Source organism: Thunnus thynnus, chromosome 23, assembly GCF_963924715.1.
Source record: "Thunnus thynnus chromosome 23, fThuThy2.1, whole genome shotgun sequence".
NCBI classification, from domain to species: Eukaryota; Metazoa; Chordata; class Actinopteri; order Scombriformes; family Scombridae; genus Thunnus; species Thunnus thynnus.
In genome coordinates, this window is record NC_089539.1 from 14,682,585 (window position 1) to 14,710,251 (window position 27,667).

The following is a 27,667-nucleotide window of genomic DNA, read 5'->3' on the forward strand; positions in this document are numbered from 1 at the left end:
CATAAAAATAAGAAACAATTACACCTCACTCTCTTGAAGTTGTCACTCAAGACAAGCTGTATCAGATCCCATTTGTGTTATGACTCTACACAAACTAGAAGAATCTTCTCACAGGGGAGCAAACCTATCAGACGAGGCTCTGTGTTGTTTTGGGGGGTCTTTGAGATGAGAAACTTTGAGAAGGGCCTGCCATAAGGCACATTCTTCCACTTGCAGAGGGGGGATGGGAGGGGAGGTTTTGTTGCTCTGGCTCTCCCCCACCATGTGCATACCAGAGACAAAAATCAACCAGACAGACACAGAGCTGCAACTGAGGAACACAACAAAGCCTCAGAAACCACTCATCAAAAACCTCACCGGGAGAAGAATCACTTCATGGGACGTGCAGAGAAATACAGCATAATTATCATCTTATTTATTTTTCTGCAAGCTAAAAAAGGGGGGGCGCGTGGAGAAGTGGGTGGTGCATCTGAGCTAGAGATCCTATTACAGAGATCCAGACTTTTTCATGGCAAGATTTTTGGAAGTGGGGGGAGGGCAAATCTGTAACCTTCTCGGCCTGATGTCTTTTTCATACCAAGCCTAATCGGCTCAAATCTATACTTTATATGGTTTTGAGCTGATGATGCGTTTTTTCTTTATTTGAAGACAGTTTTTGGAGGGACTGTCGTTTGGATAATGAAGGAATTCAGGAGGATCCAGCAAGCATCGGACGAGAAGTGCAGAATAAAAAAGTTTGGGAGGACTGCGAGAAAACTTTGAAGCGCCCCGCAGCTTTTCTTCACCATGCCGCGTTTGGAAACTTATTTGGAATCTAATGAAGAAAACTTCCGCTTTGGGTTTATTGGGAAACAGGATCATTAAAGTGCTATGGTAGAAAGTCAGCTTATTTTTGCACAGTTGAATCTCTCTCCCAAGATGTCTTCCCAGGGTTGGAGCCCCATTGTTGGATTTTACGGGATGCTTTGCGTCTGGGCTGCCTGGCTTTCCGGCTATGAGGCGGTGTTGTCTCCAAACGGGACGATATTTGAGGACAACTGCAAGAAAACGACAACTTGCGAGGCACTTAAATACAACACATGTCTTGGGTCACCTTTACCGTATACGCATACTTCTCTGATCCTGGCGGAGGACTCCAGCACACAAGAAGAGGCTTTTGAGAAGTTGACCATGTGGTCTGGTAAGAATTAATGGGTTCAAGAAAAAACTAAAAGATGCTTTTTCACATTATATAGCCTATAGGCTGTAGGAAGAAGAGAGATAATCCATTTAGAAAACCACAGAGGCAAAATAAATCTCAGTTACAGTAAATTACAGGACAAAAATGCCAAAAAATAATGCATTCAGGTCATTAATTAAATTTGGGGAGTGATATTAAGCATTATAACTTCACTATGCATCCTCTATTTACTTAATTTAGGAATTAGAGCTTTCATGCGTTTAATCTGTTGTAATGAAATAATAAATAAATGCATAAATAAACATGCAGTGGGATCAATTTTGATAAATGAGCCAGACTGTCATTAAAATATCCTGTATTAATTGTTTTTAATGTGATGATAATGTTTATTGGTATGACAATGGGACTGATGAGAAGTCCTCATTGGGTAGAGATAGGAAGAGAGCCTCAGGAAATGAAGGGTTAAAAGCCATTAAAGGCAACAAAAGGAATCACCCATAGGTGTTAGCCAGCAAACAATGGGTGAGTCTCACTAATAAAAGGTTTTTAGATATTCTGCAAGAGGCCTTTCACATTCATAAGCACCCACTAATGAACTGTCAGACGCAGGTCATTGGCTCACAGGTGTCAAGGTCTTCCAAATTGTCTTAGGTGAGATCCTCATTTGTATTGTTGGATATGGAGGAGAGAGGATTGTATGATCCATTCAGATCATTTTTCTCATTATGCACATGCTGTAGGAGAGAAAGAATAGTCATGCCATACTATGCCTTGATTTTGCAGTAGCTTGAATCACAACATGTTTTTGTCTGAGTAAGACCTGCTTTTGACTGCTTTGAACCTGCTTTTAGAATCTACTTTAATTGGAGTTTAAACAATCAGTTTATTCATAATTATCAATAGACACAGTAGTTACTGTGATGATGGATTATTTTTTGGACAGTTGGCAAGACAAAATAAGACAATGGATGAAGTCACCTCCTTACAGACCAAACTAATCATTGGTTAACAGGGAAAATAAATCAAATTAATTGACAATGAAAACAATCATTATTTGCAGCCTAAATAGAGACATTCTATCCTGTCTTGCATTCTTATGGCAATCATCATAAGTAAAAAACATTTGTTAATGTCATTTCCAAAACACTATATTGTGCTAATCAATCATATTCATTATCAAGTCTGTAAAATTATAATGTTGCTGTGAGGACACAAATGATAATCATTACTGCCATCACATGCTGATAAATCTTGCATATATCATGTGTATCTCATGATTCATTTCAACGTTTTTTATTTTAAGGTGTAATGTTTTTACTTTCTAGGTTTGCGGAATGCTCCTCGCTGCTGGTCAGTCATCCAGCCTTTGCTCTGTGCCGTCTACATGCCAAAATGTGAGAACGGTCGAGTTGAGCTGCCCAGTCAGAGTCTGTGTCTGGCTACACGTAGGCCCTGCAGCATCGTGGACCAGGAAAGAGGCTGGCCCAACTTCCTCACATGTGACAAATTCCCTGTGGGCTGCCCGGTACGCAACAACACGCTTTATTGTTATGTAATGTCTTGTGGTACTTACTTGGTCCCTTTAGGGAAACGTCTCTTTTCATTGCAAGGTCAGAGGTGAGGTTCAACCAGAGAACAGCCACCTTGGACTTTATAGCAGAGTGCATGCAAAAATTGTCCATTCATTGATTATTTGAGACAGAAAATTAACTTTGTTAATATATGTGTCCACATATGAAGTAAAAGTACCAAACATTTACTGGCTGTAGCTTCACTAAATCACAGAGTTGTTGTAAAGTTTAATTACAAGCTCAAGTTTTCTCTTGTGTCCTCCGTATGCAGAATGAGGTGCAGAAGCTGAAGTTCAACATGTCAGGGCAGTGCGAAGCCCCCCTAGTGAAGACGGAAATTCAGTCGAGTTGGTACAAGGATGTGGAGGGCTGCGGCATCCAGTGCGACAACCCTCTCTTCACTGAAGAGGAGCACAATGACATGCACGCCTACATCGCTTACTTTGGAACCATCACGCTCCTCTGCACCTTCTTCACCCTGGTGAGTCATAATTACTGCACCCATTATTCTGTTTTTCACTTTTCGGCACTGATGAACTTCATATTTCTCTTTTCAACTCCCCTGTCTAACTTTGACCGTTTCACTTGTTTCAGGCCACATTTCTTGCTGATTGGAAGAACTCCAACCGTTATCCGGCTGTCATTCTCTTCTACATCAACGCCTGTTTCTTCGTGGGCAGTATCGGCTGGCTGGCCCAATTCCTGGATGGAGCACGCAAGGAGATTGTGTGCAAGAGTGACAACACCATGCGACTTGGGGAACCGTCGTAAGTGAATATTCTAAAACCATCAGTCATGACATTAGATTACATTACAGACATATCTCCACGCTGCTGGTGAAGTACTAGGTGGTTTATTAAGCAGTTAATTATTGTAATGATTCCTTTTTGTCATGTCTGTCAGCAAATAACTCACATTTCTGTTTACCTTTATGTGCCTTTAGACAAAAGTAAACCAGACAAAGCATGAAAAAAAACAACTGAAAAGTCCCCTCTCCTGATGTGTCGTTCTCCACAGGTCATCAGAGACGCTGTCATGCGTCACCATCTTCATCATTGTTTACTACTCCCTGATGTCAGGCGTGATTTGGTTCGTCATGCTCACTTATGCTTGGCACACGTCATTCAAAGCTTTGGGCACCACCCACCAGCCGCTGTCTGGTCGGACCTCTTACTTCCACATGGTCACCTGGTCCATCCCCTTCGTCCTCACTGTGGCCATCCTGGCTATAGCTGAGGTGTGTAGGGAGCCATAAATACTTTTTGCTTTCAGTATTATAACATAGTTACTTTTCTTAATCTCTGTGTTATATGGTGCTCCACAGGTGGATGGAGACTCAGTAAGTGGGATCTGTTTTGTGGGCTACAAAAACTACAGATACCGTGCTGGGTTTGTGCTAGCACCCATTGGAGTAGTGCTTGTTGTCGGAGGCTACTTTCTCATTCGGGGTGAGTAGCTTAAAGATCAGTGACACATTTATAGCAACAGCTTAGTTTGGTTATGTTTGACAAATAGCACAGTTACCCTTTTTTTAGCTTTGAAGTGTTGCTCAAATTCAGTACATTTCTCTTTTCAGGGGTCATGACATTGTTTTCCATCAAGAGTAACCACCCAGGACTGTTGAGTGAGAAAGCAGCCAGCAAAATCAACGAAACAATGCTCAGACTTGGTATGTTTTGTCATCTGTTATCCATTACAATTTCACAACACACTGATGACCCAGGAAAAATAATAGTAAAAACGTTTTTCCCTCTCTTGTTTTGAGTCTGTATCGGCATGTCATTGGGAACACTAGACACAGAATGTAAACACTTTTGATGTGCCAGCCCATGGGAAATTCCTGTTTATAATGTCTTCTGCACAGGATGAGCTTGGATCATCCATTCTCTAATATCTCCAGGTCATGTCTTAGAAATGAGTTAAAGGAAAATAAGCAGGGTTTTACTCACTATTCCACTTTATCGTCCAACATTTTTCCATATCCTACTTAGGTATATTTTCCCTTGTGTATGAAGGGAATTGGGAGTGAGGCGTGTGTTATCTCATATCTAATTTTTTGTTGCGTTTCTCCTTGTCAGGAATATTTGGATTCCTTGCTTTTGGCTTTGTTTTCATCACCTTCGGCTGCCACTTCTACGACTTCTTCAACCAGGCTGAATGGGAGAGGAGCTTCAGAGAATATGTGCTGTGAGTATTTTTTCCCATATTTCTTCTTTAGGTGTCTGAAGTCCCTTGTTTTTCCACTATGCAGTAACAGAGCTTTACACCTGCCTGCTTCGGGTTTCAGCTTTGCACTGAAGCACACGCAGAAATCCACAATCTGATGCTGTTGAGACTCCAAACCGCTGCTCAACCGCTCAGCTTACAGCCATGAATGCAGCCCTATTTCTCCACAGTGTTGACACTGGCTGGATTGGAATTAATTTAGCCTCAAAAATGTAAACCACTTTCTCCTGGCCCAACAAGTAAAAGGCTGTCTTATTTACCAAATCAAGCATTTGAATGTACCTCAGTCATATAGCAAGAAAGTGTGGGAGGCACACATGGCATGGTCATGACATAGATGTTTGATATTTTCAACAGGTGTGAAGCAAATGTGACAATCGCCTCTCAGACCAACAAGCCAATCCCAGAATGCACCATTAAGAACCGGCCCAGTCTGATGGTGGAGAAAATCAACCTGTTCTCCATGTTTGGGACAGGCATTGCTATGAGCACATGGGTCTGGACCAAAGCCACCATCCTCATCTGGAAACGCACCTGGTGCAAGTAAGCAAACATGAAATGAAGTTGAAACTATCTTTTGGCTGTGTATTGTATTTTTCATTTAGAAAGAAGTGTTGGAAAATTAAGTGCTGAAGATTGTATTTTATGAAATCTGTGCAGGAGATGTTTCTGCCCTTGAAATACTCTCTCAAAATCTCTTTACATTGCCTGTGTTCACATCATGGTTGTGTGTCTGTCCACATCCATATATGGTTTTGAAGATATGATGACAGTGTGGGAAAAGTCTAATTTTTATGCACCCAGAAATGCACAAACTAAGTAGTGTTTCCCAGCCAAACATCTTTTTAAATAATTGGGGATTTTCACTTAATCATTTTAAAGCGTGGAAGCATAAATTTTGTCAAAATCTTGCAGGGTGTCCCCAGTGTATGCAGTAATGTTGGCAGCGTTAATCCTCTCAAGGGCTCACTGTGACTTGGATTTGGACTCATAGGAATTTGTTTTGTTCCAGCTTTGAAAAAACTGCAATTCAGCTGCTTGGAATTATTGTTTTCAGTTTAGGCTTAAGACTGTCTTACCCAGAATGATGTAAAACATGTAGTACTTTTATTATCCAGCATGAGGAACCAGGACCAAATTGCGTCCTAAAAAATTACATTTTTTGTGTTCTCAGAGAAAATCACACCCTCTCCTAATTGTTTAGGGAAATACTCATACCGTCTCATGTACTGCTGTTACTTTCTGCCTCTCTCTAGCAGACATATTAATTGTGCTCATGTTCCTATGACAGGATTATTGGCCGTAGTGACAATGAACCCAAGAGGATCAAGAAGAGCAAGATGATTGCCAAGGCGTTTGCGATGAGAAAGGAGCTCCACAAGGACCCGGAGAAGGAGCTGTCGTTCAGTATGCACACTGTGTCTCATGACGGTCCAGTTGGTGAGTATTTCAGTCAAGCCATTAAAAAAATATAACTAAACTGCTCCTAATATCATAAATATAATTTTAGGATAAATAAGAGTTCATACAGAGAAGCGAACTCAACACTGACTTTTTTCAGGGCCCGTGAGTATTCACTACATTGTCCTGTGTAGCAAAAAACAACTGTGGTATAAGCACACTTCCACCTTGTGGTAAATATTTGAAACTGCAAAGGCTACAATTGGATTATTCATAGTCAGGATCATACCTCATGTTACAGTAATGTAATAATTGTGGAGGTTTTATTCGTAGGATATTCCCTGTTTCACCCTGACGTGAAAGGATCAGTTCACTCACATTACATAAAGACATTTTCTCAGCAATCTGCAGTAGGTTCTAGCCATGCAGGTAGTTTTGGTTTTATTTACCCAGGTTTTGAGATATCCATCTCTGAGATTCCTGCCACCACCCACAGCAATATGGGTGACAGGAATTAGTTTTGCAATGTAGTTGAACTGAGCTTAGTCGTGTTCAGTAATTTATTTCAAAAACTGGCGCCACGTGCAGTGAGGTAAGGATTTTATCAACCACTTTGTTCAAATTTGAGCTGAACAGATTTTCCATTGGCTTTTTTGTGGTAAAGAGGCTTACGTGGTCAGGGACAACTGTTATGTCTGTAGCTAAGAACTGTGTGACACATTATTCTGTTCATGTAAGCAGTGAGGCTGCTGTGGCCGCTGTGCTTGTTTAGCTTGGAGCAGTTCAGAGTTATTGAGGCACTGCGGGGGAGCCTTGGATTTAAAGCTATCCTTAGTTGTCCCTAAATGAATAGTTTATGGTTTGTCTTTTCTCATTCATAGCTGGAATCAATTTTGAGATAAATGAGCCATCCAATGACATGTCATCAGCTTGGGCGCAGCACGTGACTAAGATGGTGGCCCGACGAGGTGCCATCCTGCCTCAGGATATCTCTGTTACTCCTACTGGTACACCAGGTGAGAGGCCATGACTGACATTATATATACAGCAATAAATATGCAGAGCATTTCAAATCACATGTTCCCTCCTTCCCTCTGCCCTTCCCTTTATCCTTCTTTACTTTTTTCTTTACACTTTTTTCATGTTCTCTCTACCAGAGAACTGTTGATTATCAATTTATTTTTTGTTATTTTCTCCACAGTGCCACCTCCAGAGGAGAGGAACAGGCTATGGATGGTGGAGGCTGAGATTTCACCAGAGATGATGAAGAGGAAAAAGAAGAAGAAGAAAAGGAAGAAGGAGGTACGTCCGGTGGAGGACGTGGTGGACCACCAGGCTTATCGCCAGCGTGAGTTTGGCCGCAGCTCAGTGCCCCGCCTGCCCAAGCTGCCCTGCCACCCGAGCCTAGTTGCCAATCTGCGGGAACAGCAGAGGCAACAGCAAAAGCTAGAGGAGGAAGTCCTGCCAGGGTCCTACCCAGACTTTCAACCCTCACACCCTCTGTCTTGTGAGGAGAGGTGTCCCTACCCGCCCTACCAGAGTAGCCGGAATCGGTACGACCGCAGCTTGCACTCCAACCCCCTGACCTTCAACGACCGCCCAGAGGATCTGGGCCTTGGCCCGCGCTGCCTCCCCCCAGCCTACACCTGTCAGCCCAGCGGATCCTCCCGCTACCCTGGGGAGATGGATCTCACCGACGGGCTGTCAGAGAGGTTGGCCCATGTGGCTCGGGTACCAGCAGGCCGGAGGGCCGGCTATGGACCCATTCACTCCCGGACTAATCTAATGGAGGCAGAGCTTATGGATGCTGACTCTGACTTCTAAGAGCATAGCTCCATTATATTCTGGCGGTTGCTTTGTGGTACACAGACAGTAAGCTAGTAAAAGTGCTGGATACTTTCAAATTCTTACTAAGGTGCACCTAATTCCCAATTCCTGGAGGTGAAGATGGAACTAAGCTAGTCAGTTTTTTATTTTTATTTTTATTTTTTTTTGTTTTGTTGTTTTTTTCAGAAAAAGGAAAGGGATAAAGAGGAAAATATGTTGTGAATAAGTTAATGAAAATGTATGAAAAGTATTTTTATACGTTATTTGTGTCCAGTACAATTTCATTGGCAACTCCATGATGACAAGACAAATGAGGCAGCTAAACTGTACATGGCTTGAAACAATATAGATATCTTTATTCTGATTCCTATCAGCCCAGCCCTGCTTGTGACAAGATGAAACTATATGTGACGGGATTAGTCCTGTTGGTGTCAGACAAGTCAAGTTGTCAGTCAAAAATGTTGTCATAACTGCCAGTTGGTCCAGTCAATTTATTTGGGGGATTACCAGAAAGGACACTACATTCTGAGGTCTAGGTACTACAATGCGACAATTTTTCAGTCAGTTGAACCTTAATCTTTGATTGACCACTTGTGTCATAATTATTTGAACTGTCCCAGTGCAGTAAACAATGACTCATGTGGTGAACTACACAGGTTAAAAAATGCTACGGGCAATTTGCAAAAAACTGTTTGTCCCAGGTCCTCTTTTGTATTATATTTTAATGTCTTTGAGGCTCCATTGCTGTCTTCCCACCACTATTTAGCCAATAATTACTTGTGTTTATGTACTAACCATTATCTCTATTGCTCTATTAATACTAATGTTACAACAGGTGTCTCAAACTGGTCTGATAGGATTTCCAGAGGTTTCTTTTAGAATTTGTAAAATACAATGAGACTTTCACTGAGGCCTGGATGTACAAAAAGAAAATGGTAAAAGTACATGGACAAAACACACTGTGAAGAGTTACTTATAATTAAAACTGAATAACCCCAATTATTACTTTGTCCTTACATTCCCTCATTTGGTCATTAACAAAGTGATAGTGGCATCATTTTGTCAAATAGATAGCTTTATTAAAAATTTCAAACTGTAATACACACTAATTATTTGCATACATTCTGTTGCCTCTGGTATTTTTTACCTGAAGAAAAAAAAACGTCCTCCTAGTTTTTTTTTAGACTGATTTAAATAGAATGGCCACCTTCTCTCAGTGACTTCTCCTTGTATATTTCAGAGCAATGTTTCCCCCTAGTACAAGTATTTTTTTAAAAGGGTTATTTTTTTACAGCAGTATTTCTACTTTTTTTTTTATTCTGTTGTTCATATTCATCTAAACTGGGCTCCATGTGTGTTTCCTGTTCTCTTCAGTCCAGTTGAAAATCTTTTGTATCATGTATCATACACTACAGTGGCCTTAAAAGTCTCTTTTTACCCCTTTTACCCCCATCTTCAGTCTCTCTTTCTAAGTGTGTGTACTGTATATAGGCTGTTTATAGATTTCTCACTAAGGGTATTATTTGTACAGATTTATATATCAAATCACTTGATTACTCTGCTGAGATGATAAATAAAAAGGGAAGAGTCAACTGTGCTATTAAAAGCTGTCACTGTACTTGTGCTGTAACCAAAATTTCCCCCTATATGTAATTTCTCTCTTACTGTGGATAAATGATGCTAAAGTAGACTGTGATAGAACGCTTTTTAGCCACTGCAAGCTAGTTTGTCTAATGTACGTCCAGTTATTCATGTGAAATGTGTATGAGAGAGAATTATTTATGTTATCAGTAGCTGAGCTGGCTGCACCAAACTGCTCTGAATTCAACAATATAGTGAGATTGGCATCAGAAATAAAGCAGTACCCACCCAATAAGGCGATGTTAAAACATGATCAAGAAATTAAATGAAGAATTCTTTGGAAATTATTGAATTACTTGTCGTGGCCTGAAAAGTGATAAATTCTGTTTTTGTAAGCTGTCAAAAGATTTAACAGCAGGTCTTTGTGTGTTGCTTTATCTGTGTAGTCTCCCAACTGTGTAAAAAAAACAAAAAACAAAAAAAAAACCCGTTAACTGTCACTTATTGTGCAGCTGTACTTTTTTGTTTTTATATGTAAATAAACGTAATCCTACACTTTTTTTGCGTAACTGTGTTGCCATGTTGTCACACAGGTGCACATGCACCTGATGCTTTTTCTCCCATCACTTTATTTATTGCAATTGTCACAACATGTGTGATGATGATACATTAACAGTAAACTATTAGGCATCATAATGAAATAAACAAAAAGGACATGACTCCACTTTTAGTTTGTTGATACAGTCAACATGGTAACAGGACAAAGGGTAAAAAATGATAATAAATATATAGAAAAATAACAAAAAAATCTTTAAACAAATCTCAGAGCATGCTAGCTGTATATGCACATTTCTTAGTGTTTATAAATTGGATAAACTCAAAATACTCCCTAAATTCAATCCTGAAAAGTTAGAATGGGCGAGACCTTGAGAACTTGGATTCATGGATGTGAAATTTTCCCAGAGAAATTAATAAATTGACGGTCCTGAACTTTCTGGTTTTTGTTTTCATAGTATAATGTTACATCCTTGGCTTCCACTTAATTGAATGGTTGGTTTGAGTGCCAAAATAATCCTGATGTATACTGACATTCATGTTTAAGTGTGTTTTTTCTGTTCTTCACTGCAACAATATGTTTTTATCATCAATGTTTTTATCAAGTGTGAGATACATTAAATGAAGCAAAAAGTGTTACAACACCCGTGCTGGTACCACTCTCCATAATATTTCTTCAAAAAAACAAAACATGCAAATAAAAACAGAAGAAGAAGACGTGCTCAATGGGGGCGGAGTTTGGACTGCACACTGCAGTGAGGGTGAAGGGACGGTAGACTTTATAAAGAAGTGATCCATGACGCACACATGATAGGCTACAGGAGTGATACACACAATAAACAGACACAAAAATGTCCCAAAAAAAGTCTTCACTGGTGACAGGTGACGTGGAGAGCCTGCGGAGAAGATCCGCAGCTGATTCCCAAGGTGAGACCAAACTTTGGCTTTTTCTTTCATGAAGTCGCACCCTGCGTTTGAATTTTAAAACCCACACCATCAAAAAAGTTTATTGCTGTCTGTTCGTATGTTTCTTGGCTTGTTTTTGGGCTAATTTGTTTTTAAGTGTGGTCATCAAAATCACCTGTGTAGCAAAGCCTCTCCAGAAGATTTTTACTGAACTTTGTGCTTAAGAGTTAAAACAATTCTTTAAAGCTTTCTGTTTGACATTTGAGCTCCATTGAAGTCTTTCTATTCTTAGTATTATCACTGTTTGTTTGTGAAAATTATTATGAACCTCTAAACGTCACAAAGCAGACGTTTTTGAGGTGCCCCCATGTTCAGACAGGTAACCTGTAGATGAGGAATGTTACATCTTAGTGGATGATGACAACTTTGCAGTCATACTTGTACTCATTATGCTAGTTTGGTTGGTTGGTCTCATTATGAAGAAAGTTCAGTTAAAGATAAGACGACATCACATCATCTGACAGCAACAATAAGATGAGAAGCCGCATATTGTTGCTGACCTTGATTCCTTAGCCAAGTTCTTTCATCTCTCCACAATTTATTGTTGCTTTCATAGGGAACGCCACATGATTGTGGCGGGTTGCTGCAAGATCTAAGAAAGTTGTGAGCTCTCTACCAAAGTACCTAAAAGATAAATGTTATCAGGAGGCATCAGGAAACATTTTTAATGTGCAAGTCAGTACCTTTGGCTTCCAGTCTATTTTTTATCAGACATAGAAACTGACAGTTAAGACAGGAGTAGAAAAGTTTCTCATCCGCATCATAAGCAGTTGGACTATATCCAGTATAACCAGCATGCTTCTATTTTTAATTTCAAAGCATAGCAGTGTCAGCTAGCTTTTCTTATCTCTATGTGTTGCAATGCATTGATAATGTGATCAGTTTTGGCAGGCAGCAGTTGACAGACTGGGGGGAGAGGGGACACTGCATGACTCTCAGGAGGTTTTTGTTAGTCACACACACATTTTTATAGGGCAGCTGGAGGGCGTTGGCCCTGGGCTTGATTCTTTACCGTTGTGACTCTTAATTTTTGCATTTGCATCATGTCAAAATCTTGCTTCATGTACTCCATAACTCTGTTCTCTGTGATGTTTTCTTATTCAGATAACTATGCGGATCCTGAGCAGCATCACCGGTTTCCACGGCGACATTCCCAAACTGATAGACTCGGCCCGCAGCATCCAGAACTAGGTGGAGTAGAGACTCCTTCCCCGGATGCTTCTTCTCACCACTTCTGCCACTACACACCAAAATGTTTCCTCACTGTCCACAGAGGTGAGCGAGGCCTCACACAACCAAGTATCCTGTAGATACAAAGATATTGATATTGATAAAACCACATCTTGGCATGTGGAAGAGCTTTCTAACAGTTGTAATCCACACAGGAGGCCATGGCACCTCAGCGCGGTCGACTCCGTCACAGTATGGGGAGGATGGTTGGGATGAAGGCACCTCTAAGACTACAATCAGAGCTGAGAATGAAGTGGAGGCCCACAGGGAGGCCAACAACTACAGGGTGACAATTTCTCCCCTACACATAATCAACATTTTCAGTTTTATTCAGGATAGAATTTGAGAAGGATTTGATATGAAAATCCTAGGATGTTTTACATCTTTGTAGATTTGATTAAATTCAGTGTTTCTCAAAATGTGGTCGGTCCCCCTCCAGGGGCGTAGAAGCATTGCAGGTGCTGCCTGCATCACTGGAGGGAAAAATGTGGAATTAAACTTAATTCAAATCAGATTCAGGTGGGAACAATACAAGATTGCTTTCACACTAGCAAGCCTGTTGATTCAGGTTAGCAAGAATTATTCAAATATTCACGTTTTACCGCAAGGAAAAGGAAAAACAGGTGATGCTCATCAACCAAACTTGTCAAAGTCAAGAATAAGCAATGGGGAATAATTTCCTCTTGCGTCTAAAAACATTGTTCTTGGCAATCTTGATAACATTCAACTTGGCTGTGTTAATTAAAATTTAATTGGTTTACAGGCGGCATGACATTTTCTTTATGCTCTAGAGGTGTATTAGTGATTTATCTCTATCAGTTTTAAGATATTGTGATGGTTCTATTTAGCGCTTTGTGCTTGCGCTCATTTTCATTGTTTATGTTACATGTTTTTAATGTAGAAATACTTTTTTTTTTTTTTTTCAGTTTGGCTTCAGAAAGTGGAAGGGCAATGTAACAGAAAGGCCCATTGAAGACAGATCAGACATCGTCAAAGAGCTCTACTCTGATCTGAGCATTGTTAAGCCTCGAGAAGGTCTTTTTCTCTTTAATTCAGTTTATGATTAAGAACTGCATGCAGTTTCTGGAAAGCAATAACATATTTTAATTTCTTTTTTTTCTTCCAGGCTCTGTGCTCACCTTTGGGAACATAATTTATGTGTTTTTATTCGGATGGTGGATCTCTTTAATCTACCTCCTCATTAGCCCCTTGATGTTTCTAACAATCATCTGTGCCCCTTATGGTTTGTATTCTGTACTGTGAACACCTGCGCCACTCAGTGTTGTAGTCTCCCCTCTGAAATGTAGAACATCATGTCACTTTGTGTTTTGCTTCTTGTTTTTAGGCAGACTTTGCTTAAAGATGGCTTGGTACTTCATTTGGCCATTTGGGAAGTCAGTAGAGAAGGTAAAATTATTATATGAAGTGTCCTAACTTTCCAATTAGTGTTATGTGTCATGGGATTCCAAAAATTATGTTCCTCACATGGTACCAATAGGCAAATATTCACCATATCATGTTGTCATCTCTGGCTTTTTTCAGGCTGGTGACGTAGTGAAGAGATCCATTGTGAAGCCCCCAAAGATTGAGGTAATACCCGAAGAGAGGGACTCTGAGGACAGTAAAGACCTTGTCAGGGATAAGGACTCCTCACCCCTTCTGGTGTCTTCCCCCATCCCTGTTGAGATCCCTGTCCCAGAACTACCAGCCAGACATACGTCCATACACTGGGTGAGGAAATGAGAATCATTTAATCACTTGCTGCAATGCATATTTATGCAGTATTTATTATGAATGATTTTATCTGTGTGCTGTGTTGTGTTGTTCCTGGTCACTGTCCTCCTCTATAGTGTCGCCTCAGCACTTACATTTGGCTGGTACTGGGCTATCCTGTCCTGGCTGTGGTCCACGCCCTGGCCTGTGTGCTCTCCTGGCTGCTGGTCTTTACCATCCCTGTGTCCAAGATGAATGCTCGCACACTGAGCATTGTCCTGCTCATGGCACCAGAGGACGTTCAGATACACACACTGGAGAAGGTACAGGGTCATTTTCTGAAAAATGAGAAATGGTAAATAGATGTTAAAATAAGGAGCACAAGCATTTTTTTCCCCCTTCCTTTCCCTTACTGGTCATGCTTGTCGAAAACACCAACGGCAAGATTTTTTATGGTACATACTTTTTTATAGCTTCCCTATTAGCTATGGTATTTAGCTACGGTGGCATTTATCTGAAGTGCTCCACTTGTTCCTGTGACTAATGGCTCTAACTGTTGCAGTGTGTAAAATGGACATTCTGATTAGTTCATCTTCTATGACTTTTCCTTAAAGGGTCAGTTCAGCCAAATCACAAAACACAGTTCTCACTAATTGCAAAGGTTTTGAGATATTTCGTTCTGATAGTGTGGACAGTTTTAATTTGGACTTTGATAGAAAACAGCTCCTTATGAAAATGACCAGAGTAACCAGGACATTATTTAAGGTAAAACATGTTGCTGATAAGTTTTCAAAATGTGCTTTTAGCACCATAAATGAAAGATATCTCAAAACCTCGGCACAACAAAACTATGTGTGTGGCTAGATACCACCAGAGCTAATTGGAGAAATGTGTTTTTTTTCTCTGTTGATTTGTATAAACTTTTAAACCTCATCCATTAACTGGACGTTTACATCTAATACATACATTTGTTACTTGAGGTGTGTTTTTATGTTCTCTTTTGCAGATGCGTGGCTGTGAGACCAGAGTTATCTTATGCTGTTACCAAGCATTCAATGTGTATTACTACAAATACACTGTCCAAGGAATCAACATTTTTGCTCTCAGTATCCTTTTTTAGGTTGTTGGAGCTAACTTGACGGAAGTTAGGGGCATAAAAAATACGAAGCTTTAAATAACTCAGCTTATATTAAACATTTTTACCAGGGTGTAAAAATGTAAAATATATACATCCATCACATACATCATTTCCAGTTACAGTACTATCACAGTTACTACCACATTTTGAGCAACCAGTATGCAACTAACTGAAGCTGCTGCAGTGACCAGCAGTCCACTGTCCATCCATTTGTTCTCCTTAAATCTATGTTCCCCACAGACTCGCTTCCCTTGGTATTAATCACTCTGATTATTGGCTATGGTGATCACGACCATAATTACTTCAGCGCAGAAACAAAGTTTGCCTTGGCCATCACCTCCATCATTCCTCTATCCTACTATATCGGCATGGGTATAGCCAGGTACATTTTATTAGCATTTATGTCCTTGACCAGTAGATGAATGAGAATGAAATGATAATTTACAGACAGAATTACCACTTCTTAACAGTGTGTATTAATACAAAAGGACAGATTCTGGAAGATGCATTGAATTGTATTTTGGTGGTTTTATCAATAACTGTGTGTGTTCCCACAGCGTTTCTGCACAGAGTAACTTTGCAGTGGGAGCGGTGGTAAACGCAACTTTTGGCTCCATCACAGAGATGACATTCTACATCACAGCACTGCTGCAAGGACAACGTGCTGGCACCAAATGTTACGAAGAAATTGTCAAAGCGGCCCTTACCGGGACCTTGCTGGGGTGTATATTGTTCATACCTGTGAGTGTCTGAGAACGGCAGCTGAACACATCAGTTCACGTGCAGCATTATGATTATGGAGTTATGGAGTGTGGAGTTTGCATTTTATTCCCTGAGTTGTGTGAGTTTTCTCTTGAAAGCTCTTTTCCTGATGTATTATGGCTGCTGCAGCAGCAGAAAGCCACACACTGATCTCACAAGTTCAGTTTTCACTATGAGATTCAAGTTGGGAAAAGGGAAGACAAATGCTCATATCAATGCACCCACTTCTTGTTGTTTGTGTCAACTGCGCAGGGTATCTGTATGATCATTGGGGGCATTAAACACAGGGAGCAACGATTTAACAGTCGTTCAGCCGGCGTGAGCTCCGCATTGCTCTTCATATCAATAGGAGGTATGTATTGCAACACTTTCTAAAACAATAACACCTCTACTGACAAATTCATAAAGCTCTAAACTTAACGTAATATTGTCCCCAGGTGTGTTTGCTCCCACCCTTTTCTCAAAGACCTTCGGTAATCTGGTGTGCGAGAGCTGCACCAATATTCCAGGCAATACCAGCGTGCCCTTCGTCTGCAAGGACTGTCACTATGACACGGTGGGCAGCTTCTTCCACTTATGTATGACTTCCAGTTTGTGATAGTGTGCTTATAGAGCATAGAGTAAGCAACAAAGCAGCTTTGAGGAAGCTGAAGAACACTGTCACTAATTCTAGTTTGTAGGGGACAGTAGTGTAATTGATGTCAGGCAGTGCTTTCTCTGTCCTACATAGCTGTGAAGTTTGTATTAACAGATTTCAGATGCTCCCACCATGAAGATTAAATCTTTATGGGTCCTGCAGCTGCTAAACGTAGAGGTTTTTACAGGGAAACATGTTAAATTGCTGTTGTCTTAACCTTATTTTAGATAATATTCTAAACTTTGCTTGTATGATTTTAATTTTCACCCTCATTCTTTCTTCTCAACAGAGTCAAACTGACCCACATTTGATTCTGTCCCATATTGAGTAAGTCCAGGTGCTACATACATAATTTTTTACTTTGCAACACTTTTCCAAAGTAATCAGGTCAACAAAATACGTCTAAGGATTAAAATAGTTTTCTGACTAATTACGTGATTTCTTTAATGTTATTCCAGGGCCCTGGTGTACACAATTTCTGTGCTGCTGCCTGCTGCGTACCTGATAGGTCTCATCTTCACACTGAAGACCCACTCCCACATCTATGATATTCATATCAGCGATGGCCAAGGGGGCCACGCGCACGGTCAGTACGCACAAGAGGGTACCAGCACCCACCATCCCACGGGTGAGCTCCCCACTGGCCATCTACATGCTGCCAAGTCGTGTATTAATGCCAGCATTATTGCCGCCAGCCACGTTGCAACAGGTGTGTGTGTGTGTGTTGTGCACGTTTTAATCATTCGGTTGAAGGAACAAGACATTAATATGAAGCACTGACTGCCTGTTGCCTGCCTTATTAACCTGTTAACCTGTTGTGCATGTGAGTCACAGAAGTAACACACTGAGGTAAAGTTGTGCCTGTGCATGCCACTACTCTAAAGCATGAAGAACATAAATGCGGAAGAAAATCGATGAGAAGTTTAGACTTTGATCCTAACATGTGACAGAGGTGACTGTGAGGTAAGTCATAAATAGTAAATTTGTGTTTTATGTTGGTCATCTTATAGTGTTTGTCACCAGCAGGTCACCATGTGGTCCACTGGTCCCGTTGGAGGGCTCTTGGAGTGCTGATTGTTGCCACAGTGCTGATGGCTTGCTGCGCTGACCTCAGCACTGAGAACATCGAGCCAATGCTGACCCACTCCACCATCTCCCAGGTATTCGAAATACTTCATTTTTAAACAGGAAGGGAAAATGCCCGTCTGATTCGCACTCAAATCGATTCAAGTTGAAATGGACAGCCTTGAAGGAAGTGCATTCTTTATGGAGCCTAAGGGAGTAGTAATGTATTTTGGGCTTTTCTTGTCTTTCTCTGTGTGTTTCTTTGCACTGACTGCTATCCTCCTTTCTCACAGTACTTCATCGGCGTCACAGTGTTGGCTATGGTGCCTGAGCTTCCTGAGATTGTCAACGGGATCCAGTTTGCGCTGCAGAACAACATCAGCCTGAGGTGCAAGCACACTGTTCTGTTGTAGTATAATTTTAAGTCACTTAAGTCTCTTAATTAAGGCACTCAATGGCCTTAATTTTGCACAATCATAAATATACCAGGAACACAATAATATGTGCAAAAAAAGGTGCATCTTACACGTGTAAACATTACTACATGTAAGCATTTTCATTTAGTATTTGAATAGCTAGCATTAAAGTGTTGTAATATAGGGTTAAGGTTACCAATCAATATCAAGGATGAACTGAGCTTTTGTAAAGATGAGTATTACCGACATTTCAACTTGTAGATTTTTGCTGTTTGCAGCCTTGAAGTGGGCAGTTGTATAGCTGTGCAGGTCTGCATGATTCAGATTCCACTGCTCATCCTCTTCAATGCATTCTATGTAAGTAAAAAAGGTTTGGTCAGTTTTTGTAGACTTTTTTTTCTTTTTGTATAATGATTTTGTTTTTTTTTTTACATCATGACTTAATGCATACTTCTTTTCTTCAGGATGTTGGATTCGTGCTTGTGTTCAGTGACGTTCATCTCTGGGCCAGCATCTTCAGTGTCATTCTGGTCAACTACATCTTCATGGATGGAAAATGTGACTATTTTCAGGGTAAGTCATAATTAAAAGATTTCTCCTTAGCAGTAAAGGACATTATCACTTCCAAGGCATCAACAGAGAATCTTATGTGTTAGAAAAAGGTTTATACAACCAGTCAAATATACATGTGTCCCTCTAAATCATACATATTCATGAGGTATCAAGAGACAGGAGTGTCTGTGGCCCTGTCTATTAGTCTGGCTGATAACTTCCTACTAGCAAAATGTTAAAGTCTGAATTCACATGTAGATTACTGCATATAATCATTTTGTTTTGTTTGCAGGCACTGCCCTAGTGGTGGTTTACCTCATCCTTCTGTCCCTTTACTACTTCGCTCCGTCTCCACGCTCATGTTGATCTGCTCGTCAAGAAAAATCACAAAGCTCCAAAAATTGACGCCGCCTTACAAATACACAAACCCTGCATTGTCACGTGGTGTGGATCGTACATTGTCAGTGGCACAAAAATTGGGAATACAGTACAACTGGATTATTGAGATTAGAAATGCCACAGTGGAGCTGTAAATATTGATACTGAATGGTGTTTTGTGTGCTTGAACATGGTTTCACACTTCCAGGTAAAAGTTTGATGACCTTTAAAATTGCTCTTGCATTTAAATGTAAATTTGTGCTATTTATTTTTGGCTCTGAATCATTGTAATATGTGGTTAATATTGGAGATAATAAATGCATCAATTTACAAACTGTCTATCATAGAGGACCTGTTCTTTAACCAATGCTGCACTACCTAATAATCAACATGAATTTGTAGATAAAACTTTTTTTTTTTTTTTTTTTACATAAACCACCATGATTTAGATTTGACTTTCCATTGCTGCTACATACTCTCCTATTATGTTCATTATTAGCATTTTAGCACATTTATTTATAGTCAACATGTCTAAAAGCATGCATGGTACTACATTAACTTGGTTTGCATTCTGAGAGGAAAAATGGGAACACAGCAATCCAATAATTCTCGTATGCAGCACATTTCATGCAGTAATAATTTTAAAATAGGAAAAAAAACTTAATTGGATTTTAATTTTGTTATGTGTCATGCTAGATTATTAGTCAAGCAAAGGAATTAGGGGAACGGAGAACTATTTACAGAATACTTTATTGACAGAACTTCAACACAACATTCACACAAGCCTATTGTACATTTAGTTGTCACCTTTTTAAAACTACATCGCAAAGTAAAGGTTTGATGACATTAATATAAAAAGCAGGTGATGACATCATGCACCAAGTAGTTTTGTTATGCAGAACGGAAAGGGGCAAGGTAAAGAAGTGCAGGCAAATTCATGCATTTGTGGGAAGCATCAAACCATCTGACAACATCTAAACCGCAAAACAGTTTCACCTAAGCTGTCGTCATAATCACAGTTTAAGTGCAACATTATTTGGCATCAGTTAAGTTCATTCATTAAACAGAGGAACTGTCAACACATTACCTTGATGTGTTGAATATGTGCTTTTAGGATTAATACCCAAAAGGCTAAATATGTTGCATCTTGTCCTGAATCTACTCTTGTGTGGTTGCTCACAGGAACAAAATACATAGTTTCTGCATCCTTGAAACAGGATGCAAAATCGCAATTTGTTGAATTATAATATGTAATGGCTAGATTGTTAAAAGTGATTAAAATGCTCACTTGCTTGAAAACACAATTTTCAACATAAACCTTGTCTGTCTAAACATGCAAAGATCTTTTACTGCCTATATTTCTGGAACTTTAACCACGTTAAAAGTTTGAAAAAGGCACTGCAGTATGTTTGTATAAGCCTGCTACTGAAGCAACTCCCCGTGCAATACAATTTCAACGCCATCAACAGAGAGGGAGTAAAAGTCTGAACAGAATTAAGTCTTTATTCGAATAAAAGCATTTTTTTTTTAAATTAATTTTAAAGAGCACCAAATTCACAGTGATATGTTGCATGGTTTGGTTTACAAATGCGAGCAAACAGGATGGAAATGAAATTATTCCTTTTTAGAAAACTAATTATTGATGCATTTTGATCTTTGAAGATACCCACCTTCCTTTTTTTTTTTTTTTTTTTTTGCAGAGAATTCTCCAGACTAGGCTGAAACATAATGTGTGATGGAAAATACAGGAAATACAAAGGCTCAGACACAGGCAAAATCAGCATTTAACCTTTCTTTCACACTAATAGAGGGCAAACAGTACAGCACTTGTGCATGTTTTAGCCAATTTGCCACAAATCACATTTAGTGTCTTTATATTTCCAAGGCATTCAGTTTTTCCTTCGCTCCAGGCAGACACTGGTTTCCATTCATTTGGCATAAAAACAACTTGGAAAGACTTAAGATAGGTAATTCCTAAAAGTTAACGCCATGTCTACTTTTATTTATGTAATGCGAGGATAACATTACTTCCAACAATAAAAAAAACAGACAAACTAAAACTTAGTGTGAATGACTACCAGACACAAGCGAATTTCAAGCCTCTGGAAGTAGATTTTTACACCATGAAACTTGGAAGGTGGGGAAAAACACTATGACATGCTTTGGAAAATGGTCAGCAATGATTTAAATTATCTGTGATTTGTAGTAAATTGGCTAAAATGTGCAAAAACACAGGCACATCCCTTCAGCGAAACCAATGTCTGCCACTTTTATAGACTGAAACCATTACTATGGTCAGCGTTGCTTATAGGATCTGTTTAAAAAAAAAAAAAAAAAAGTAAATGCTGACAAATACGCAAGAAAAAGTGTGCAAACAGCAATAACAGGTGATCAGAATACCCCAAGAGAACTGTTCATCCTTCAAATAAATATGCATGCATTCTTCCTTTGCACAGAATTCTTAAAAGTAGTAGTGAAGGCTGTTTTTTTTTTTTAAAAATGGGCGAGGGAAATCTTTGAAAACATGACATGGCAAAAGTATTTCCAGCTGTCACAAGGGCGAGAAGCTGAATTCCTACTTAGATTGACACGAAGGCAACATGTAAGGAACAATGGCAACGGAGGGGGGGAGGAGGGTTGAGTAAAATCCATAAAACATCCCACATTGATTTTCTGTATGTCTCATCGCTCTATCTGCAAAAAAAATAAGAACAAAAACAACGAAAAAAGGCATCCCATTGTTTTTGGTTTTAAGGCGGGGCTACGTTAGGCGAGGGGGAGGGAGAGGGTGTTTTTTCCCGAGAATTTTGCTGTGAATTAAATTCTGTGCTCTGTCAGACCTCATCTCCTCCCATTCCAGCCCTGTCCTTCCCATCCATTCATCTGTCTGTCCTCCACTGTGTGTGTCCTATTTCAAGCGTTCAATGAGTTCCTGTGTGAGGCCCAGGTTGAGCAGCTGCATGGCGGGGAGTGACGTCAGGTGGGGGAAGGCCTTGAGGAGCCTCTCCCAGCACAGCTCCAGCAGGCTGGGCACCGCTAGCCAGATCTTAAACAGAGAGCCAGTTCTCTTGTTCTCATGGATGTTCACTACACCACCGTGAATGTACATGCAGCCAGCCTAGGGAAGGACAGAGAGACATTTACAAGTCATATAAAGTTTGCTTCAGAAAAGAACAGTATAGAAGTGCCATTTTCTTTAATTTCACCAGTTTCACATTTTATTTATATGCCTTAATTGTTTGTTTATGGGATAAAATTGGTATTTGTGAGAAACTATAATTGACCGATTCTTTTTACTGTGTTCTGGGCAAGGAAAATTGAGAGCTTTCTAGGTCATAACTATCCATGCAATAGTAGAAAATATTGGTGCCATGCAATAGAATAAAATGACAATAAATCCAGCCCCACAATGCAACCTCTGTGTCAACAAAACCAATCAGGGAAGTGGGCTGTAGTATGATCTTAAATTGTTCAAAACATTGAGTGATTAGAGAAGGTAACGTTGTACTAACTGGGGTGACAGCAGCACAGTGGAAGTAGGCGGGTTCAGGCATCACTGCTGGTAGTTTACTCCACTGGAAATTCTGCAGGTTTATCTTCCACAGATCAGCTAATATCAACTCCCCGTTATAGCCTCCGCAAATAAATACATCTATAACAGAGAGAAATGATTGGTCAGATACTTTATATCGTAGCTGTATCTGTTTACTGGCCAGGAGTCAGATTGTAATCAAATAAATAATGAAGTTTAACATATGAGGAGGTGATACGCGCTATTAAAAATGCTCACCGTTACGTATTTGCACGCAGCTATGGCATCTCCTAGGAGCAGGATATCCTGTCAAAATCACAGGTGTTTTAGAACATCTTGCATGGGAAGTAACACAGATTTAACTGATAATGAGCTGCAGCATACAGACCTATTTTATCATGAGGTTTAGTTGTAATCTCCTCCCAGGAATTAGTTTCCAGATTGTATGCATGTATCTATTAAAACAACAACACACAGACACCATTTACCATGAGTCTAAATGACTGTTTTAATGAAAGATTAAGATGGATTTGGATAGCATGCAAAAAAAAAATGTGATTCAAACTGTAATTAACTATTTTAATGGAGACATTCACTTGAACATTTATTGCACTATGTACACATCTTGTTGTATGTAGATGAAGAAGTATAATTCAATTTATATCTACTGCCTCTTGTGTGTATATGTATTATCAGTGGTGTACAGATCTTTTTTTACTCTATATATATTTATAAAACCACTGCAGGAAATTTTGTTCCCTTTCAAATATTCTTTTTGATCTTCCTAAGCCCCCTAAAAGGTGTGCTAAGGAGGAAGAATCCATATTTAGATCAGCTTTTGCTTCAGCTGTCATGAAAAATAAAGGTGTAAGTAAGGTGTTCAAAGAGGCACCCTTGAAACATTTCAAACTTGAAAATGTGGCTGGCGCAGTTTTGATGATTAATTAAAATGTGTTTGGTGAGTCCACAGTGTTGTACTACCTTGTCCAGAGGGTAAGATGTCCAGGAAGTTCCTCCTCCCAGAATATAAATCCTCTGTCCATCATGTGCTATTTCATGTCTGTACCTGTGACACATGCAACAGTCACATGTCAAGGGTTTTTTTTTACAACACTGAAAAGATCTGTAGCTTGGTTAGATCTTGCAGGGAATTCAGATATCATGACACCCTACCGTTCCTCAGGCAGGTCGTCAGGAGGGTTGTTGGGCTTGAGGTGGATCCACTCCCTGGTGGTCAGGTCCAGCCTGTGCAGGTCTGTGCTGTAGATGTAACCCGTTGTCCCTCCAAACACGTACAGGAAGCCATTTATAATGACCATTGCCTGGAGTGGGGAGGATATGACATGGCAGCTTTGTCAAGTTTGTACATCCAGCAACTGGTTTTTAAAAAAACATCAGTATTACAAAACCAGAAGATCATTGATCATACGTTCTCTAAAATCTCTAATATACAGTATATGTGATTCTGATAAATGCTAAGGATTTTTGAAGATACCTGTCCATAGATTCTGTTGGGCTTCTTTCCCCGACAGTTGAGCAATGACCATCGCTTATACTTCACATTACAAACATGAACGTCGTTGCCGTTATTTTCACCAAAGGGGATCCCAGTGCCGCCAAACACCAGGAGGTTGTTCCCGTGCAAAACAGCTGAATAAAAACGAACGCCAATTTCAATTTTCATACATAGAAAACACTGTTTTATGGTGTATGAAATATAAATGATGTAAAATTAAGTATTAAAATGTTCTCAACTATTAGATATACAATATTTCACCTGACATAGATGCTAGCTCTGTGGGCATGTAGCCCTCTGTTCGAATCTGCTGCCAGCAGCCTGTGGCGAAGTGGTACCTCCAAAGCTCCCTGAACAGCGGATAGTCTTCATTCTCTGAACCGCCAGACTCATCATAGTCAGGATTGTATCCTCCAAACACATACAGGTTAGTGTTATCAGCGACACAGCGATGTCCACTGCGGGCGGGGGGAGTACGATGACCTGGAAAGGAAGGAACAATGCATCATCAGATGAGTGTCGGGGATACTGGGCAGGTAAAATATTGAACCAACAAGAGAAAGCGTTATCACTGGCCGCACAAAAAAAGCTACTGCTGCCTAATACAGGTCAAGTCAAGTCAAAATACAAGATAATGTCAACTTGAGTAGATATCTCTGTTTGTTTGTTTTTTACTATGAAAATCTAACTGAACCTTGAAAATATAAAGCACATTCACACAGTTGAGGGCTTCTCACAACATTAGAATCCCAGGGTGGCCTCACAGAAAGCAGTCACAGGGCTAACACTTAAACACGGGTCACCAGTCAATCAAAGGGCTGACACATAAACAAAAACACGTCCATGCTCACATTTACAACAATTAACAATTCCAAAGTGTCCCTGCATGACTTTGTACTCACTGTGAGATGAAACCTGTGGGGGAACATAAGCACGCAAATTTGATAAAGAAAGCCCCAAGATATTCTAGATGTGATACGACAGCGCTAACAGCGAGCAGCCTTGTGTGAAAGTCATTGAATTTAAGTAAAAAGTGGTCAAACAGGTAGCTAGGACCACACGTGTACATCATCACCTGCTCTGGTATGGATTTTATTAAGGCACTGTCCTAGTGACAGATCTAATACTGTCATAGCATTTATTGAGAATTGTGTTTGCACCCAGTTGGATCTCAACATAAATGCAACTACTTGGATACAACAAGCTGTACAAACAATCAATGATACCTTCTCATCAAACTGTATATACACCCTTTGTCATGCATTAGCAGATGGCTGACAGAGAAAGAAGTCTATTCACATTCACAACAATATCTGCGAGGCTCACAGATTCACCTTATAAGGAAAACTATGCAAATAGCCTATAATATAACGTCATCATTTTAAAAACGAAGTGGTTTGGCCTGAGGGTTTAGCAGGTTTCTAACTGCAGGGACATGATGACAGAATACAGAGCACATTAAACAAAACTCTAATAATGTACCTCTGTTTAATGTACCAAGAATAGCGCTGAGGCCCACCTACAACTCAACTCTAATGCTTCAGCCACCTAATACATTTTTAATAATCAGGATTTCTAATGGATTAGGAAAGCGAAGCAATGAAGGGAGGCACATGGAGACAGAGTGAGAGACATGACTGATACAGATCTAATGCCACACAAATCAGCAAGTTCAATACTTTTGGCTGTTTTGTATTATTGTCTCAAATACCTATTCAAATAATTCAGAATCACATCAACCCCCAATTCAATGGCACACTTCTATCCTGGTGCTTTTATCATTACATTTGGCTTACAATAAGTGAATTAAAACTCAAAAAGGAACAAGAACTAGATGTTGTCAAAACTGTGAGGTGCAACCCTACCAAATATACAACTAAAAGCATGTCCAGAGAAGAAAGAAAAGGCTGTTTTTATTCCACAAATCTTTTGGTCAGGAACTCAATTAGCTCTTTTACAGCATGTTGTTTCTACTGAGCTGTAACAAAAAAATACTCGTAAGATTTAAAGGAAATGGTATCAGCTTGCTTTTAACATTTCTTAGAAATGTCACTATATTTAACAAAATACAATGCTGTTATGATATTAAAGTAATTAGTAATTTTAATTTGAGAAGCAAAAATATAAAAGCATTAATTGGTATTCACTGCTATACTAGTCTATGATGATGTCATCAATCATCTAGGTCACTAGACATTTGTTTGCAGCAGCATGCCAATATCAGTCACAGGGAACCTAGTTGAACTGTGTACCATACATTACTGGGCCCCAGGTGTGACCGGCTTTGACTGTAATCATGAATCTGGGACAAACTTAAATAGGAAAACAGCCCAGAAACATGATTCGTACCAAAGATAGTGTATACCACAACATTAAAACCCAATACTAACAGACAAGTGTAAAATACCAGAAATCAAAGTCTTCATTTTCTGGCTTTTTCCACACATGGTGGAGTATCTTAATAATGTCTGAACACCAAATCTGAACCACTGTGTTCAACAAAAAATGGATGTCCATCCTCAAAATAACTGGAAAGGAGAGATGCAGAAAAGCAACTGAGAAAAAACACACCTGACCAGAAACTTACTTGTGGATATGAACACCTTTAAAATCAATCAATACTGGATTGACAACTAACCTAGTCGAAATGTAACATGTCTTTTGAGTCTCTTACAAACTCAAAGAAAAGGATGCAGTTCACAGCTGTATCATTCTCTTACAAATGGCAACAAGGTGTTTGCAGGACAGCACACACAGTAATCAATGATGGAGCCAGTGTGTGCTAGGCCACATAAGAAATTGGCTATACAGTTAAAAGACAAGACTATACTGACAATAAAACGGTATAGTGAAGAGTTTTTTTAATATGCATGTTAGCTAGGGCGTGATTGCCAAGAAAGATAAACAAGCAGAATTGTTGGATGTTGCTAGCTTGAACATCGTATTTAGCAATGTCACTAGTAAGGGCAACGTTTAAACTCTTAGCAGGCAATGGTGACACTGGGTGTGGAGCAGCACATCTCAGTCACACAGTGTTTATTTGACTGGAAAAGTGTGACAAACGTTTTAAGTTAAAATCTATCGTTAGCATGTCTAATGCTAATGTTGTTGACGGACCTGCTAACGTCTCACCGTGCGGCGGCCTGCCTGTCAGTTTCTCGAATTTATTCAGCTGGTCTGGACTGCGAGCACCTTCAGCGTCCGACATCGTTTCCCCCGTTACAATCCAGTCCTGAAGAACGTCACATCGAATAAAAACAACATCTGCTAAAGTGCTGATAAAACATTATAAACCCTTCCTCATCTCAATCAGTTTGAAGCCATTCACAAATTTTGCCCCCCCTTGGCCGTGAGGCACTTGACCAATCAGGGGACTTGTTGTGCGGATATTGCGTCATTAGAAATAGGGGCGGGACTTCGT

At 39.8% G+C, this 27,667-nt stretch overlaps 3 protein-coding genes across 10 annotated transcripts; 2 read left to right on the plus strand and 1 right to left on the minus strand.

Annotated features, from left to right (window-relative positions):
* The first annotated feature begins 270 nt into the window (after nucleotides 1-270).
* On the plus strand, nucleotides 271-10,346 carry smo (smoothened, frizzled class receptor). Its single transcript, XM_067582419.1, has 12 exons — nucleotides 271-1,180; nucleotides 2,506-2,705; nucleotides 3,023-3,232; nucleotides 3,346-3,518; nucleotides 3,769-3,988; nucleotides 4,076-4,199; nucleotides 4,328-4,420; nucleotides 4,830-4,938; nucleotides 5,335-5,520; nucleotides 6,269-6,417; nucleotides 7,260-7,394; nucleotides 7,580-10,346. The coding sequence occupies exons 1-12, from the start codon at nucleotides 871-873 to the stop codon at nucleotides 8,200-8,202; spliced, it is 2,532 nt and encodes an 843-aa protein (XP_067438520.1). The 5' UTR covers nucleotides 271-870; the 3' UTR covers nucleotides 8,203-10,346.
* Nucleotides 10,347-11,074: 728 nt separating this feature from the next.
* Nucleotides 11,075-19,537, plus strand: cax1 (cation/H+ exchanger protein 1). Of its 7 annotated transcripts, none has more exons than XM_067582420.1 (20): nucleotides 11,076-11,268; nucleotides 12,412-12,582; nucleotides 12,693-12,823; nucleotides 13,464-13,572; nucleotides 13,664-13,780; nucleotides 13,883-13,944; nucleotides 14,080-14,268; nucleotides 14,388-14,573; nucleotides 15,257-15,356; nucleotides 15,629-15,770; nucleotides 15,946-16,129; nucleotides 16,403-16,502; nucleotides 16,588-16,706; nucleotides 17,077-17,114; nucleotides 17,246-17,496; nucleotides 17,811-17,947; nucleotides 18,146-18,240; nucleotides 18,547-18,625; nucleotides 18,733-18,841; nucleotides 19,113-19,537. In XM_067582420.1, exons 1-20 carry the CDS (start codon nucleotides 11,193-11,195, stop codon nucleotides 19,184-19,186), a joined length of 2,469 nt encoding a protein of 822 aa, XP_067438521.1. In that variant the 5' UTR covers nucleotides 11,076-11,192; the 3' UTR covers nucleotides 19,187-19,537. The 7 variants fall into 7 exon arrangements, 6 of the variants coding, with proteins under 6 accessions (XP_067438521.1, XP_067438522.1, XP_067438523.1 ...); XM_067582421.1 differs by having other exon boundaries at nucleotides 17,814-17,947; XM_067582422.1 differs by having other exon boundaries at nucleotides 17,246-17,415.
* Nucleotides 19,538-20,687: 1,150 nt separating this feature from the next.
* klhdc10 (kelch domain containing 10) lies at nucleotides 20,688-27,614 on the minus strand. Of its 2 annotated transcripts, none has more exons than XM_067582428.1 (9): nucleotides 27,379-27,614; nucleotides 24,508-24,729; nucleotides 24,226-24,380; nucleotides 23,904-24,052; nucleotides 23,712-23,796; nucleotides 23,119-23,185; nucleotides 22,989-23,036; nucleotides 22,711-22,850; nucleotides 20,688-22,316 (listed from the first exon to the last, which is right to left on the minus strand). In XM_067582428.1, exons 1-9 carry the CDS (start codon nucleotides 27,452-27,454, stop codon nucleotides 22,107-22,109), a joined length of 1,152 nt encoding a protein of 383 aa, XP_067438529.1. In that variant the 5' UTR covers nucleotides 27,455-27,614; the 3' UTR covers nucleotides 20,688-22,106. The 2 variants fall into 2 exon arrangements, with proteins under 2 accessions (XP_067438529.1, XP_067438527.1); XM_067582426.1 differs by having other exon boundaries at nucleotides 27,364-27,614.
* Nucleotides 27,615-27,667: the final 53 nt, after the last annotated feature.

Coding starts and splice junctions, on each gene's coding strand:
- cax1 (XM_067582420.1), top strand. CDS start 11,193: ATGTCCCAAAAAAAGTCTTCACTGGTGACAGGTGACGTGGAGAGCCTG. Junction 11,269..12,411: donor ATCCGCAGCTGATTCCCAAG/GTGAGACCAAAC, acceptor TTTCTTATTCAG/ATAACTATGCGGATCCTGAG. Junction 12,583..12,692: donor TTTCCTCACTGTCCACAGAG/GTGAGCGAGGCC, acceptor TAATCCACACAG/GAGGCCATGGCACCTCAGCG.
- smo (XM_067582419.1), top strand. CDS start 871: ATGGTAGAAAGTCAGCTTATTTTTGCACAGTTGAATCTCTCTCCCAAG. Junction 4,421..4,829: donor CGAAACAATGCTCAGACTTG/GTATGTTTTGTC, acceptor TCTCCTTGTCAG/GAATATTTGGATTCCTTGCT. Junction 6,418..7,259: donor GTCTCATGACGGTCCAGTTG/GTGAGTATTTCA, acceptor TCTCATTCATAG/CTGGAATCAATTTTGAGATA.
- klhdc10 (XM_067582426.1), bottom strand. CDS start 27,454: ATGTCGGACGCTGAAGGTGCTCGCAGTCCAGACCAGCTGAATAAATTC. Junction 24,730..27,363: donor GCACGGTGAGACGTTAGCAG/GTCCGTCAACAA, acceptor CTTCCTTTCCAG/GTCATCGTACTCCCCCCGCC. Junction 24,381..24,507: donor AGAGCTAGCATCTATGTCAG/GTGAAATATTGT, acceptor GTTTTTATTCAG/CTGTTTTGCACGGGAACAAC.